We start from the raw sequence: 15,983 nt of genomic DNA, 5'->3' as shown, positions 1-15,983 counted from the left end.
AACACTGGAAATCAGAAAACAGGTTCCATCCGAGGTCTGCCACTAACCAGCCGTGTGACCTCAGATAAGTCATTTCACTCCATTGAGCCTCAGTTTCCTCACCTGTTCAGTAAAGGCCTTAGATGACATGGTGTTCTCAGTCCCTTCCTGCTCTGACATTCGGCTAACTTGTGGGTCCAAGTCCATGAGGGCTTCCTGCCAGGTTGGGGGACTGCCTAGAAAGCTGGAAAATCCCTCCTTGGACCTGTTTCACAACATCTAAGCCTTCAACCCCACAACCCCCCGCATTCCTACCAACCTCCTCTCACAATCACTTCCAGAAGTCAGCTGGGTAACCCATACCAGTATCCCAGAACAACTAGCGTTAACATTTATTGAGTACTTGCTTCACGTCAGGTACCATAATAAGCATTTGACATGGATCACTGCAATCCGCCTGATTACAGTTCTGTAATGCTGGAACTATTATTACCTTACAAGTAATGAACCTGAGGCTTGGAGGTTTCACAAATGGGGAGCTCAATCTTATAAGTAAGAAATCTAAGGTTTGGAGAAGTTAAGTAATTTGCCCAAAGTTACAGAGGTAGGAAGTGGCAGAAGTGAGATGCTGACTAGATTGTCTGACTGTAATTATCCTCATAGAACGACCTGCTGTATTACATTCTGCGCAGGGCGAATCAGGGCAGAGAAGCAGGAGTGTGGAAGAGACAGTCCCAGGAGGGGCCACAGCCGAGAATGGCCCAGGTAGGGAACAGGATGCAAGACGGGGAAATGAGAGGTGTGGGGAGGAGAGATAACATACCACCCCCTCAGCTGCTCAGGTGACTGGAAGCCACATTTCCAGGAGAGAAACTGGGCCATAAGGAGCCATCCAAACTCAAAAAATCACGACTCTGTAGCCTAAAACCCCTCCCGATGTTCGAAGTCCCTTCTTCTCCCACCCAGCCCTTCTCTGACAGGCAGAAGGGGTTCCCCACGTGGATGGGAACGTGAAAAACATAACAGTGCTGCAGACTGAATGTCTGTTTCCCCCCAGAACTCATACACTAAACCGTAACCACCAAGGTGATAGTATTAGGAAGCAGGGTCTTAGGAGGCGATTAGGTCATGGGATGGAGCCCTCATGAATGGGATTGTGCTTATAAAAGAGGCCCCAGAGAGCTCCCTGGCCCCTTCTGCCATGTGAGGACACACTGAGAAGATGGCCACCTATGACACTGAATTTGCTGGTACCTTGATCTTGAACTTTCTAGCCTCCAGAACCATAAGAAATAAATGCTTGTTGTTAAGCCACCCAGTCTATGGTATTTTTGTTATAGCAGCCTGAATGGACTCAAGACAAATGGTACGAAGACCCTGCTGGCCTAGGCAAAACATGGAAAGAGCTCCTGGAAGCCAGCAGCTCCCTTTCTTCTTTCTCAGCTTCCTGGGGATGAGGCAGAGCAAGAGCATTAGCAACGGGAAACGGTGCACGAGACAACCTTCCTGGTTCAAAAGATTCCAGCAGGACATCACAGCTCCTCCTAGTCTCAGAGAGATGAACATCACCTCCCCTCGCCTGGCTGTGGCCAGGATGGAATGACAGCAGGGAGAGCTCATGAGCACTTAGTGCTTTGGGGCCCTAATTCCTGCTGCTCCCGCCCACCTCTCCCAACCCTTCTCCCCCAGGAAGCAGTCTCTTTCTTGCTCAGAAAACTCCCTACTGTATCTCTGCTTCCAGCTGCCCACAAAGACCCAGGGAGAAAACCTTCCAAAAAAGGCAATGATTGGATAGACTAGTATGCCCCGAGTTGCTGATCCTTTCCAGGACTAAGACAGATGCTGAAGGAGAGAGGGAAGGGGGTTACCAGGAAACAGTGAGCACAGCAAGGCCATCCTGCATCTTCAAGTCGCACCAGCGAAGGAAGAGAATGTTTTGGAGGGGGGTTCCTGACCCCCACTTCCTAACGTGGCAGTGTTTATTACAAGAAGGTTTGAAGCGCTAAGCCTTTCTGACGGTCCTTATGGTTTGTTATGAATTTCCTTAGAAATATAAACACTACGAAACAAAAATTGCCTCCTTCCCTCCCTTTGTGGTTGCTGACATCAGGGGTCAGGAACACAAAAGGCCTGCTTCTCAGCCATACTCCCCCTGAGAGCCTCCTGTCCCAGAAGGACACCAAGGCAGTGACCTCAATACACTTGGGCAACATTCCCTTTCTTAATAACCCAGGCTGAGAAAGTAGAAAGAATGTGTCCAGGTTACTCAGAGAGAAAACTGGAAGGAGCAGGGAGGAGTGTTCAAGTTTCGGTTCCCAGTGAAACCAGATGTTACACAAAAAGGGCAAAAATAACCAGACCCAGGGGAAGGGCCCGAGCACCGAGGTGGGAGGTTCCAGGCCACGTGCTGTGTGAGCTGAACTGCCTCACTCTCCTGGGAGAGTGACACACGCTATTAGTCCCACTCTCCATTAATCCCATTTTGGAAGCTGGGAAAGTACAGCATGAATAACTGTCATTATTCCACCTTGCTCACAGGGTCAGTCAGGGGATAAAATAAAACTGTGAACAGGAAATGCTTTCAAGAAATAAAAATCTCAACATAAGTCAAGTATAACCAAATCCTTCTGATCTGATATAAACAAACAAATTCAAATAGGTGACTCTTTTCTATTGTTACCATTATAACTACTTCTATTACTGCAAACACTTTCCTTGGAGGGCAAGAAAGGATATATGCACTGGCACTTTTTCCCTCAGAGAGCTGGCAAACACCTCCAATCCAAATAAATTAACATTTTTCTCTTTTTGTTGTTGTTGTTTTGGGGTTTTTTGTTTGTTTGTTTCTTTGTTTTTCCTGTTTTGTGGGGGAGAAGATAATTACTTACTTATATATTTTAATGGAGGTACTGGGGATTGAACTCAGGACCTCATGCATGCTAAGCATGCACTCTACCACTATACCTTCCCCCCAGTATTGTTCTCTTGATTGATATCTGGTGAGGACAAGAAATAGCTTGAACATACAGAGAAAGAAACGTGAAGGGGTCAGAAGGAAGGAGAAGAGAAGGAAAGTATTTTAGTTTACGGTTATTGATATTTACACTCCACTGTTTACAGAAGGAGGAGCACTTTGAATATTACACCCTTCTGTTTTACAATAACCAGTTGGAGTAAAACTCTCCAGATGAGCATTCATCCTCCAGACTTTTTTTTTTGAAATTGAGTTATAGTCAGTTTACAATGTTGTGTCAATTTCTGGTATACAGCACTGTTTTTCAGTCATTCATGAATATACATATATTCATTTTCATATTCTTTTTCATCGTGAGCTACTACAAGACTTTGACTTTATTTCCCTGTGCTATACAGTATAAACTTGTTTATCTATCCAGATTTTTTTTAAATAGGAAGAAAGTAAAAATAGCAAAGAAGTAAGAACAAAACTATGTTAGTGACTAAAAAGGAATAGTGGGCTAAGGCTTTACCCCAAGTAGAGATGCAGAGGAGAAAATAAGAAGCAACTCCTATTGGAGTCGTCTTCTTTGCTAGACCCAAACCCATTCTTCTCCTTTTGTCCACAGATGTCAGACTGAGTGTGAGTGAGTCCACCTCCTGATAAGCACTCAGGACTATGGAAGAATTCCTAGTATTTCCCTCCACCTTAGGGTTGCCAAATTTGGTAAATATCTGGGACATACTTACACCAAAGAGTATGTGTTGTTTAATTTCAATTTAACTAGGTTGCCCTGTATTTTATCTGGCAACCTAAATTCCACCTCTACTCACCATGACCCCAATGATCAGCCCATTTGATTAGCAGTATTTGCCAAACTCAGTATCATAAAAGCCATTCTGATGCAATAGGTTCAGGGTTCATCCTGGGAGCCTTTATATCTAAACAAGCACCCTAGGTGACTCTTACCAGCAGGCAAGTTTAGAAGATTCCAACATGACGTCACTGAGGCCAAGACCACAAGTTGAATCCCTGTGTGAGACCAGCCTCTCTGCTAGATTCACAGTACAGAGACAGTACCCCATTGCAACTCGTATCAGTATCCAGCACCATGAGAACACACCCTATGCAGATGAGCCCAAAACTCTGCACTCATCCACATTGGCTATGTTTTCCTACTACCCAGCCAAGGGCTGGCTTTACACACCCAGAGCCGCTGTCCTCTAGGACCAGGGAACGCCGAGCCCAACCAGTTGTTTTTCCAGGCACTGCCAATCCTGCCTGTAACAGCCAAGGTAGGAGAGGCAGAAGTAGAGGGCTCTCCGGGGTCGGTTATTCAACAAATCACATACAAAATGGCCCAGATGGGTTCATTTTGGGTTTTTTAAGTCAACGGCCAAGATACTTTCAGCAGTTAAACTTGGTCAGTGCAAGGGAAGCCCTCAGGAAAAAAACAGCAGTCACGTTCAGGTTACAGCCCAGGATTCCCACCTCCCATTCCTCCCTGACGAATGTTGCCTCACACTGGTCTCCTCTGCCATCTCTCCTCCTCCCCTGGCCTCCTAGTTCAGAGATAGTTGTAGTCATTCACTAAACCGTTGGCCTCTCCCACTTTCCCAGGGAGCCAAGAACTCAGTGAAAGCCAGGAGGATGCTTCACCAACTTCCTGTGTCCCCCTTTCCCGCCCCAGATTCTGTTTCCACTGATTTAACCCTGAGCAATAAATCTGACTTTGTCATTCAAAAAACAAAAACAAACACACAAACAAATACTTTCCTGTTTAAATTCCATCTTCCCAGAAAATATCTTATTGGACCATTCCCTTCCCCTCATTAGTTTTCTTTGGTCCTAGATGCAGCCATTTGCTCTTTGACTACACTCCCTATTCCTAGGCTAGTCCTACCTTATGCTTCCATCCTACCCTGTACCTTCCCCCTTTCTCCTCCCCCAACCTCGGTCTCCTCCAGGGGGCAAAATTCACCATGGCTATCAATAAATATTCCATATTTGCATCTCCAAAATCTGATCACGTGACCTAAGGGCTTTGTCTGGTCAGGCCTCAGCATACCTCAGTTACATGACTTGTCCCTATTCAGATCAAGAGAGGTGACAGACACCACAAGAATCTGTTTTCTTTTTCCCCAGACTCCTCTGAACCACAGTTGTCTCCATTTCTCTTGCTTTGGGTTGAAAAGGAGGAAAGGAAGAAGGGGGAACATCCGTTGAGTGACACTCAGGCTTCTCCCCTGGCTACCCCTCTGCTCCAGGCAGCTACACACCATCCACTCCAATGAGGCACCCTCCCCATCCAACTTTCCCTTCTTCGAGGATTCGGCTGCAGAATTCCAACTCCCTTGTAAAAGAAGCTTAATAATATCATGATGGTAACCAAGGGAAGGAGGATATGGCAAATGAGAAGGGAGGAGGCCACATCACACTTGAGCAGCCAGCTCAGCCCAGAGGGGTGGAGAACCTGCGGGGGTGGAGGGGAAGGACTCACCCAACCCCCCCACCCCAACCCCATCCCCAGCCCCAGGGATTGTTTCATTTGCTAAATGAAGTCAGTGTGGCCCAGATGTTGGGCAGCTGCCTCTGGAAGCAGTTCTCGTGCTGAACTGCACAGAGGCCAAAGCAGTGTGCTGGGCTGGCCTCTGCTGTTCCGGCTGGTCCTCCGGTTGAGAGATAAACACAGCCTCCCAGCTCCCACCCCCACCCCCCCACCAGCCTGCTGGGGAGGTTGCCTTTTTAGGAAACTTAGCAGATTGGGAAGAGAAGCAGACAGAGAGAACGAGGCCTGGGTTAGAACCGTCACAGAACTGCAGAGGGCAGGGACATGCTATCGTGAGAGAGAAGGTGCCCTGGGTGGCTGACACCCAGCCAGGCCAGGAGTTTGGATAACCACCTGCCAGGGGCCAGGTCAGTGACTCAGCCTCAGACTCTGTAATCACTGGAACCTCTCCAGCCACACTCACCCCCAAGCCCCCAGCTCTCGCCAGCTCCAAATTCCCGTCCCAGCCACAAACAGAGCTGTTCCCTCAGACACACTCATTCCCTAGGGCCCCAGACACAACAAATCCTCTTCCTAGACACAGCGAACCCTTTCCTGTCACCCTCACAGCCTCACCAAACTGGCCCAGCTCCTTCCCTCATTGACACCTTCCCAGGAGAGGGGAGGAAGGAGGGAAAGAGGAGAGAGAGAGGAAAAGGTAAAGCCATGGGGGCCCAATCATCAGACAAGAAAAGGGAAGAGAAAAGATCCTCTGGCTAAACATCCCCCTACACATGTGCAAGATCCCTCTTTTGTTTGCCTTTAAAAAAGTCTGGAATGCTCATAAGCCAGCATCCCCTCTACCTATAAACCTCTCCTGACTCCCTTTTTGAGACCGAAGGTCTCACTGCCCAGGGTGGGTTCCACCCCAACAAAAAGCAAGCAAAGGGTGGTAAAGGGTGGCAATGATTACAGGGAAGCCAGGAGGCCCAACCAAACTGCCTGGGTCCAGGGCCACATGGTACACTCTGGGTGGCATTCCCAGCAACAATCCATGACAGCTCCCTTTGACATCCATCAGTGGGAAGGCTTCTCCCTAGCTTTGCTCAGAAGGGACAAGGGGCTTGTACTTAGGAGGGAGGAGATATCCCCATGGGTCCATTTCTACACAGAAGCAGCTAAGTTTGGAGAAGAAACAAAGTCAGATATCTGCTCCTTACCTCATCTGAGCACCAGGCACACATGGGACTCACAGCCAGACACTGCTGGCAGGAGCTCACACCTCGTGTGGCACAGATGTTGGGCCCTGAAACAGAGACAGAGGCATTAGCATCTGATTTGGCTTGAGCAAGTAGCTGGCCTGCCCCATCCTTCCCCAACTTTCCCCAATGTCCAGGTTTACATCTCTCAGATGCACACATACACCATCCCATAGACATTTACCAAACACAGGCTGTTTGGTAAGGAAGAAGGAGAAAGAGGGAGGTCAGGAAAAACTCATCACCGCCCTTAATTAATGAGGTGAGAGTGATGGCAAGTGATGGAGCAAAGCGGAGCTACGCACCCAAGTGTCAGATCTTAACTGATGCAAAGGCTTTAATTAACAACTGATTTGACACCTACATTGGGCAAATGAAAATCTGAGGCCCAAAGCCATGGTAATATGCCCTCTCTCCAATTATTCTAGTGATTTATTCACAGCCACCCTACAGGGAATTCAGGGCCCCAATGCACCACTAACACACAGCCTCAATATGGGGTTGGGGGGTGACTGCCATGACAGTGTCCCACTGGCCTGCCAAGGAAAAGCGAATCCTCTGAAACCTCAAGCTTCCCAATACATACATCTTGGGATCCATGTGTAGAATGCTTCAGGGAGAACTGCAGAAATATTACTGAAAGTTGACTGTTATAAGCTGGAAGAACACGGAATTTTGGAGTTGGAAGGCCAGTGTTTGAATTCTGAATGCTCTTTTTACTAGCTGTGTTTTGTCCTTGGTCAACCAAGTTTATCTCTATGAAATGATAATATCTATTTCACAGGATCTGTGCAAAGAATTCAGTGAGGTAAAGGAGATGCACAGGGTACACTACAAAATGCCACTCAAATGTAAACAGTCTTCAGACTGTCAAATGGCAGAGAAAAAGCTGGAGGGAGGAGCAAAGGAGCGAAAAAGCCCTGAGAAGCCCAGCCAGGAAGCAACTCCAAGCAGTTGCCTGGACAGAAGCCCCCATCCTCCCCACTTCCCCTAGCTTAGCCTTCCGGGCCTCAGCCAGGTAAACCTCTTCCTGCAGTGCCCCCAGGATGGCCTTTTCCGTACAGTCGGCCCTCCATACCCGTGGTTTCTGCATCTGCAGATGCAGATTCAAACAACCACAGGTTGAAAATATTCAGAAAAAAAAAAATTTCAGAAAGTTCCAAGAAGCAAAACTTGAATTTGCCACACTACTGACAACTATTTACATATCATTTACATTGGATTTGCAACTATTTATATACAATTCACATTGCATTGTAAGTAATCTAGAGATGATTTACAGAATACAGGAGGATGTGTGTAGGTTATAGGCAAATACTATTTTTATGAGGGACTTGAGCATCCTCGGATTTGGGTGGTGGGGGAAGCCTGGAATCAACCCTTTGCAGATACCAAGAGACAACTGTACAAGTTGCAGAATGAGGAAGACCCATTCCTACTGTGACCCAATTATCCTGACAATTCCTTTATCCAAGTTTTTAAAGTGGTCCCTTGCACCCAGCTGGTAAGACCAGCAAATATATTTGGGGGAAAATCATCCTCATATTAGAATGTTTTCCCAGTGTCCCTGAAACTTCTAACAGAGCTGAATGTCTCAGTCCATTTTATTATAGTGTGACTGAAGTCCCTTTCAACACTGGGAAAAAGAACATACCTAGAAAATGTGCATGTATACACACACACACACACACACACACACACACACACACACACACACACACACAAAACATTGTTAAGAAAAATTATCCAAAATGTGGAAATAAGCAAAGGGAGTACTGAGAGTCCTTTCCATGGAATGCGGGGGGTAGACTAGTAGACCCACCATGTTTAGGGATTATCTGATTTTCCAGGGGTGTGTACCTTTGTTTGACTTCTACTGTAGTATATCTCACAAATCTGTAAGAGTAGAAGTGGGCCTGTAGAAAACCAATGGGAATGGAAATGATTCTTGGCGACAACGATGCGTATATTCTAATGCAATAGCAACACAAGTGACTTCTGTCTGGTAGAAAAGGTAACCACCAAAGGTTATGGTCTGCTGCCTTGTAGCACATTATCCAGTTTTGAATCTATTAGATAACTGATTTCAGCTTTCCTGTGACTGACCAACTATAAATCTTGCTTCCTTGAATTCTCTTCTGAATTAGTCTTAACATTTTGCTGGTCCCCTCATTAAGTTGAATGAAATTTTTGACACATGTTCATTTTACAGTTGTATAGGAATAATACTTTTAACTCTCTGAAAATTATACTTGAACGGTATCCATCTCAGGGCCTCACTAGAGGACAGGGGGACCCAACAGAAAAGATACACACATAACCAGTAGGCTATGGTCCTAATTGAGTCACCCACTAACAACATGGCCTTGGATGAGTCATTTAACTCCTCTCAGCCTCAGTTTCTTCAACTCCAGTATTCCCAACGTATTATAATTATTTATGTATCTGCCTTAGCACTGTCACTCAATAGAATTTTAAGCCCCTTGAGGCTTTCCTTGCACAGCCCAGCCCAGCCCCAGGCCTTGCTCAAAGGAGATGCTCAATACATATTGGAGCAAGTTGAGAGGTACTGGATTAGAATGGTTTTGTTTTGTTTTTTAAGCTACTGAGCTCATTTCTCTACATGCATATGCATAGAATTCTAGTATAAAACATGCAAATGGATTGGAATAGTGCCTTGGACAATTTAAACATTCACTGTTCTCCCCGAAATACTGGGTTTTATGTGGAATCCTTGAAGAACCTCATGGAAGCCCCACATTTCTTCAGAGCCTGGAATCTGTCTAACTTCAAAGGCCTTTCTCAACCGTAAAACTCTACAGGGGAGCTGCCACTGCGAACCCACGAGCACCCCTGGTTCCACCCTCTGACTGACTCCGACCTTGGCAGGCGATGTGAAGACCGCGAGTTGGGAATCTGGATGCAGCCTGCAGTTGTGCACTGTCTACAATGCAAGCTCAGTCTTCCCAGAGCTGCCGGATTCAGAGTGCCTGAAGGTCCAGAACCAACAGCACGACCAGAAGGCCTCTCTCCACAAGGGCTGCCTGGCCAGCTCATGGCTCATGGCGCTCTTTTCCCAGCCAGATGTGAACATAGCCCCCCTTTCCCGCCTCATCGGGAGACCTCTGAGAGAAGCAGAGCCTGAACTATTTTAGGTATCTGCCTCCCGTTTTGAAGTTCCCATGGGAATCGGCGTCCAGGAGAGTCATTCTGGACATAAGTGCCGTGGATGTTCACTAGGGAGAGAGGGGAGAGGGATGAGATCACGGGAAGAGTCAGAAGAGAGAAGACCGTGGGAGGTGTGGGCGCTGTCAAATTATTTTTTGAAAACGTTTCCCAATCTATCCATTTATCCAACCATTCATTCTCATATTAGCATTTCCTCATGAGTCCTTGACTTGAAGCCACAAAAGAAAGCCTTGCCAGATGTGAAATAAATAACAGCAGGTCCCCTCCCAGTGAACGGGCAGTCCCTGACCCCAGAGGATGAGCTGAGCTGCTGGGACTTGTTCTTTAGGAAGTCTTGCCTGGGGAGTCATGGTTACCCGGTTCCCCTTACCTCCTTTCTTTAATGAATCACAGGTTGATTTCATGAGAACCAACGATCCCCCTGGAATCCCCCTCCTCTCCCACTGAGACCTGCCACAAAGGACAGGTTCCCGGGAATGCAGTGGCTGACAGTGACTGACTCATCAGAAGTCTTCCAGCCTGGGCCATGCTGATTCAAGGAACCGCTGCTCCGAGGCCACCCCTCCCCCAAACATGTGGAAGGCGTTTGGGCCTCTGTTTCCAGTCATTCATAAGGCCCGTGTTCCTGCTCAGCCTCAGAGGCCCAGTCTCAGCCCTGCTGGAGCAGTGGGGATATTCATCAAAACTTTGTCATTGAAATGAATTGACAACCCCTATCACCCATTTCCTCCGACCGTTTAGCCAGAGCAAGGAGACAAGGTGGACTGGCCCTGGTCCTCACAGGTTGGTTGTGAGGATGAAATTAAACTGTCAAACTCTGAGCACAACAGCTGGCAAGACAGAAAGATCTCAATAAAGGCCACTGCTGCTACAGTTGCTATCATTTTTGTTGTTGCTATTTTTATCCTGAGTCCCAAGCTGTTTACGGCAGGTGATCAAAAATCCAGTCTAGGAGGGATGGCCAAGAAGAGAAGGCCAATTCGAAAAGACAGACAAGACCAGCCAAGAAGTTTGCCTGGAAAGTCAGAAGTAGAGGGCTGTGGTTTGGCACATGAGACCAATTCACAGAACCAGAAGAGAAACAAAGGGTGGGGAAAATGGAGAAAAAAGGGGAACAAGGAAGGGAGTTGGAACCAGGGGAAGTCATAATGCGTCAATGAGAGCTATTTTGAGGATATGTTGTCCAAAGAGACAGGATGTCAGAACGCAGGAATATGCCACCCTAGTAAGGCCAGGGGACTCCAGGAGAGGACAAAGTCAGAGGGAGGGTGTTCAGTGGGAAGGGAGGGCCATTGGTACTGCAAACACTATGGGCATCTCTCTTACTGTCTGCCAGGGAGGAGTTCTGGTCTGGGTCCCCAGACCCACCACTGACCTTTGACTGGTCACTTCCCAAATAAGTCCATGGAAACACTGGGTGAGCCAGGCAGTGCCTGATATTCCACTGCACTCACCTGGCTGAGTCATCCAAGCAGAAAACACATGCTAACTGTGCTATGGATGCAACAAGTGGTTTCTCTAGAGCAAGTTGTTAAGAAAGTTTATTTTATTTTTGTTCCTTCATTATATGTAGCAGAAGCTCAGTAGCAGCAGGAAGGTGGAATTCAAGGTAACACATACCTCTGTTCTCTGAGCAGAGAGCTCTAACAAGCATTATCCAAAGCAGTAGGAAGTCCAAACTATCATATAGGATGCATCCTGGTTTCAGACACTTTCCATTTTTTTCTAAAAAGTCCATCAGAGCCAATTAAATATGGTATTTAACATCAGAAGGCATTTGTGTACAATTTGCCTCTACCAATATTAAAATGTATGATGGGTTGAACTGTGTCCTCCTAAAAAGATGTGTAGAAGTCCTAACCCCTAATACCTATGACTGTGACCTTATTTGGAAATAGGGTCTTTGTAGATGTAATCAAGATGAGGTCATTAGGGTGGGCCCTAATCCAATATGACTGATGTCCTTATAAGAGGAAAACACCACGTGAAGACAGAGGCAGAGACTGGAGTGATGCAGCTGGGATACAAGGGATGCCAAGAATTACCAGCTACCACCAGAAGCTAGGAAGACACAAGGAAAGGGTCTGTCCAGAGTCTGAGAGAGAGCATGGCCCTCCTGACACCCTGACTTCAGATTTCTAGCCTCCAGGGAGAATAAATTTCTGTTGTTTTAAGCCACCCCAGTTACAGCAACCCTAAGAAGCTAATACAAAATGGATTTGCATTTCCACAGCATATATGACATGATTTTCAGGAACACTGCCCTGAAATACTTTGATGATTGAGAAAGCCAGCCTAGAATGAAAACTTTGCAATGGTTAACCCACTTATGGGTAATAGAAAAGCGGTTACTTTCGTTTTATACTTTTCTACTAACATGTATCAATGGTGTCAGCACTCATTCATTCATTCATTCAACAAATATTCACTGAGTACCTACCTGTGTCCGGCACTCGGCTAGGCACCAGAGACACGCTGATGAACTAAACAAACCCCCTGCTCCTGTCGAGCTTCAATCAAACATGCTCCACAGAAAACCAAAACATACACTACATAAAATTACAATTTCAAACAGTGGCAAATGCATCAAGGAAGCAAAGCAGAATAAAGGAATAGAATCAGTGAGGGGAGGGTCTCTTTTAGAGAAAGTGGTCAAGAAAGACCTCTCTGAGAGACATTTCAAAATGATAGAAGGAGTGAGTCATGGGAAGATCTAGGGTCTAGGGGACAAGTATTCCAGAAAGAACCCACAGGAGCTAGGTGGACCTTAGCCTCTTAAAGAAATAGTGGGAAGAGAGAGGGAAGAGAAGAGAGATGGCTGGAAAGGCAGTCAGAGACCACAACACTGGGAAGCTGTAGCCATGGGGGGGATTGTGCCCATTCTCCCTCCAGTGGGAAGTCACTGGAGGACTCTGAGCAGAGGTGAGCAGGAAAAGATCATCCTGGTCACTGAAAGGAGGGCAGACAGTAGGGGAGCAAGACCAGAAGAGACCAGTTAAGGAAGTAATTATCATAATCCAGGCAGCAAATGGTGGGGGTGTGGATTTGGACGGCAGTGGTGTCAACAGTGTGGTCAGACCCTAGATGCACTCCAAGGACTTGCTGATGTGACGGCATGTGGGGGCACGACTGAAAGACAAGAAGGATTTCGCCCTGAGCAAGTGGCTCCCTTCAGACAAAGTTCAAGTGTGTTGACCACCGGCTATGCCCTTTCACTGACCCTTCAGCCAGTAGACCCTGTCTTTGTAAGCGAAGCCAGATCATGTCTGGTTATCACCTCCAGCTGGGCTAATTAGGTAGCCATGTGCTGAACACTGCATAAAAAGGACAGAGTCTTGTCTTCTGTAGTTATCTAAAATGAACACCCCACGCCTGGAAAACACCCTGAGGGTAGGGGTAGTAAAACAATGATTATTATAGTGTAACAGTGGATGTGGTGGGGGAAGCATGCAGACGGCTGGCAGGAGACCTCAGGTCTAAAGCCACTGTTACCGCTCTGTGACCTCAGGCATGTCCCTTCACCTCTCTGATGCTCTCCCTGAGTCCAGTGACTCTTCAATTCTCTGTCACATCCCTACTCAAGAACTTGTAATTGTTCCCTAGTATTTAACAGGTCAAACCCAGTCACATCAACCAACCACTGGCAAACCCCCAAAGCTGCTTCCTTTCCCCATGCTCCCAAACATGGGCATAATACTTCCCTCATGACTTGTTAGGATTAAATGAGATAACCTATGTGAAAGAATCATCAGCACTGGATGCTCAGTAAATTTTAGTTCCTTCCTCCTTACCTTCATGCTACTCGCCTCCTACGACAGGAATGCTCATTCCTCCCCTTGACCCCCCACCTCAGGGTCAGTTTGCCTTTACAGTTAATAGTGAAGAAATCACTGGCCAGGAGACAGGAGCCTCTGGCACTAGACCCCACCAATGCCTTGGTGTGTGACCTTAGGAAAGTCACTTCACCTCTCAGGGCCTCCCTTTTTGCTTCTCTGTGAAACAAATGGTATTGGATTAGAAGATTTTCAAGGTGCCCTCAAAGTATATATTCCAGGCAGCAAGGATCAACAAGATGACTAATACTCCAGAAAACCTAGCATCCCAGGGCCCAAGACCCCTTAAACAATGCACACGTGTCCATTTCTTCCTAATGGTCCAACTAATATTTGATTCAAATGCTGCATCTCTGGAAAATTTTATCAGCATGGGCTCCACCTCCCATCTGACTCATTCAGTATAGAAAAGAGGCAAGCCTGTACCAAGCTCTGTTTGAGGCTCAGCCCAGTAGCGCCCTGTTGGTGACCTCTCTGGCATCCAGTTGTCCAGTTCTGCTACTTTTCCTCCTTTGGCTCATATCTTAGGCATATAGACAGCAGGAAGCAGTGCTGTCACCAGCCCTTGCTGCCAGCCTGTCTTGGTAGGAAGGCAAGTTGGTCTCACCATTTTGGAGGACAAACTGGCAAAACCTATTAAAATTAGAATTTTAAATGTTCATCTCCTTTGACCCTGCAGCTTCAGTTTAAGAAATTCAGCCTATAGAAACATTTGAACAAAGGTGCATAATAACAAACAAAGATGTCCCCTGCAGCTTTATTTGTAGTAGCAGATAATTGGGAATGATCCCAATGTCTGCAAACAGGGAACTGGTTAAGAAAATCCAGGTGTATCCATGTAACATTATGTTTTCTGGCTAGAATTACAACTCTTAGGATAAATGGTAATGAAAAGTCATCAACTGACATAAAAAGATGCCCATGGTATATTATTAAGTGATAATGATCCTATTGTGGATGATCCTGCTTGAGAAACAATGATAATAAAAATTATATATAGTGACATATACATAGGAAAAAAATTCTGGAGTAACTGTCAACAGTGGTTGTCTTTAAGGACAATACTACAAGGGACTTGGCTTTCTACATTATTCTATTTCTGTACTGTTTGAACTTCTTCTTTTTTTTTTTTTTTACAAAAAGCTGAATTATTTTATAAGCTAAAAGAAAATTAAAGCTAATTTAAATGTCCTCTCTTCCACCTCAGTCTCTACATTTGCATTCATGAAAATGTAGGCTCCCCAGAACACGCCGGGCTCTCTATAAATGGAGCACCTTTAGCATCAAAACCCAGTAACCTCCTAGAATCCCAAAGCTCAGTGGGAACTCAAGAATAAACTTGGTCTGCCCACTCCACTCCCACAACCTTCAGGAATCTCCCACGAGAGAGTGTGGTCTGTACTCAACTTGTAGGAGTCCCAAAATGGAGACACCACACTCTCCTCCTGCTCTGGGGGATTGATCAAAACTGCCCCTTGCAGGTGGCGTCAGCAGAGGTTGACTCTGGAGGAGTTTATCATGTGTGTTGGCTAATGCAGGGGTCTGGAACTATCAGTGGATCTCATAGGCCCAGGTTTTCTCTATCCAATAATCCCATAAGCAAACAGATTTAGGATTGACTGTGGGGCTCTCAAAGTGGAAAATGAATGTGCCTTTTGCCAAACTTCTGGAGCTCTCTTCCAGTGCAAAGTTTTTGAAGCTTGTTTCTAATGTAGATCTCCTTTTTTTTTACCCCACAGAAATCCTTATATGGAATTCCACATTATTAATCAGTTACAGGAAAACTTCTCCAGTTGACATTGGGAGAGGCAAGACCATCTCTCCCTTTGACTCCCTCATCTCTGTGCAGCCCCTAAGACACCAAAGAGCCTGAGGCTCAAAGGTAAGATGACTTGTTTAAAGTCACCCAGCAAATTGACGAAAATGCCTACAGAGCCATGAATCGAATAATTGGTTTCCCCATTCCAGACCCACAGTTCTTTTCACCCTGAGGGGTTTTTTCCTATAAGAAAAAAAGCGGTTTTTGTACACTGAAAAAATATAACACAAGTTTAGGTAAAGGAATACACACACACAAGAATTATTATATATGCAAGGGGGAAAAATCTGAATAGAACACGCTGTCTGATTAATAGTGAACATTACAGAGAACAGACTTAGAGGGGAACCAGCCATTTACTCCCCAATGTGTGGCTTTCATATAATGAGCATCTATCACCTCATTCTCCCCTTGAACGTTTGAACGTCTTCACTAACTGAACTTAGAGATGCTGCCAGGG

General features: G+C 46.1%; 1 protein-coding gene across 2 annotated transcripts in view; it reads right to left on the bottom strand.

Annotated features, from left to right (window-relative positions):
• ITGB3 (integrin subunit beta 3) overlaps positions 1-15,983 on the bottom strand; it is a 48,090-nt gene that overhangs the window by 27,055 nt on the left and 5,052 nt on the right. For both annotated transcript variants that reach the window (XM_074343429.1, XM_074343430.1), the window contains exon 2: positions 6,644-6,729. In XM_074343429.1, the coding sequence (XP_074199530.1) occupies positions 6,644-6,729 (86 nt within the window). The remainder of the gene's footprint in view (positions 1-6,643; positions 6,730-15,983) is intronic.

The sequence above is a fragment of the Camelus bactrianus genome, chromosome 16 (genome assembly GCF_048773025.1).
Source record: "Camelus bactrianus isolate YW-2024 breed Bactrian camel chromosome 16, ASM4877302v1, whole genome shotgun sequence".
Taxonomy (NCBI): domain Eukaryota; kingdom Metazoa; phylum Chordata; class Mammalia; order Artiodactyla; family Camelidae; genus Camelus; species Camelus bactrianus.
Note: the sequence above shows the minus strand (reverse complement) of the source record. Positions and strands in the feature narration are given on the sequence as shown.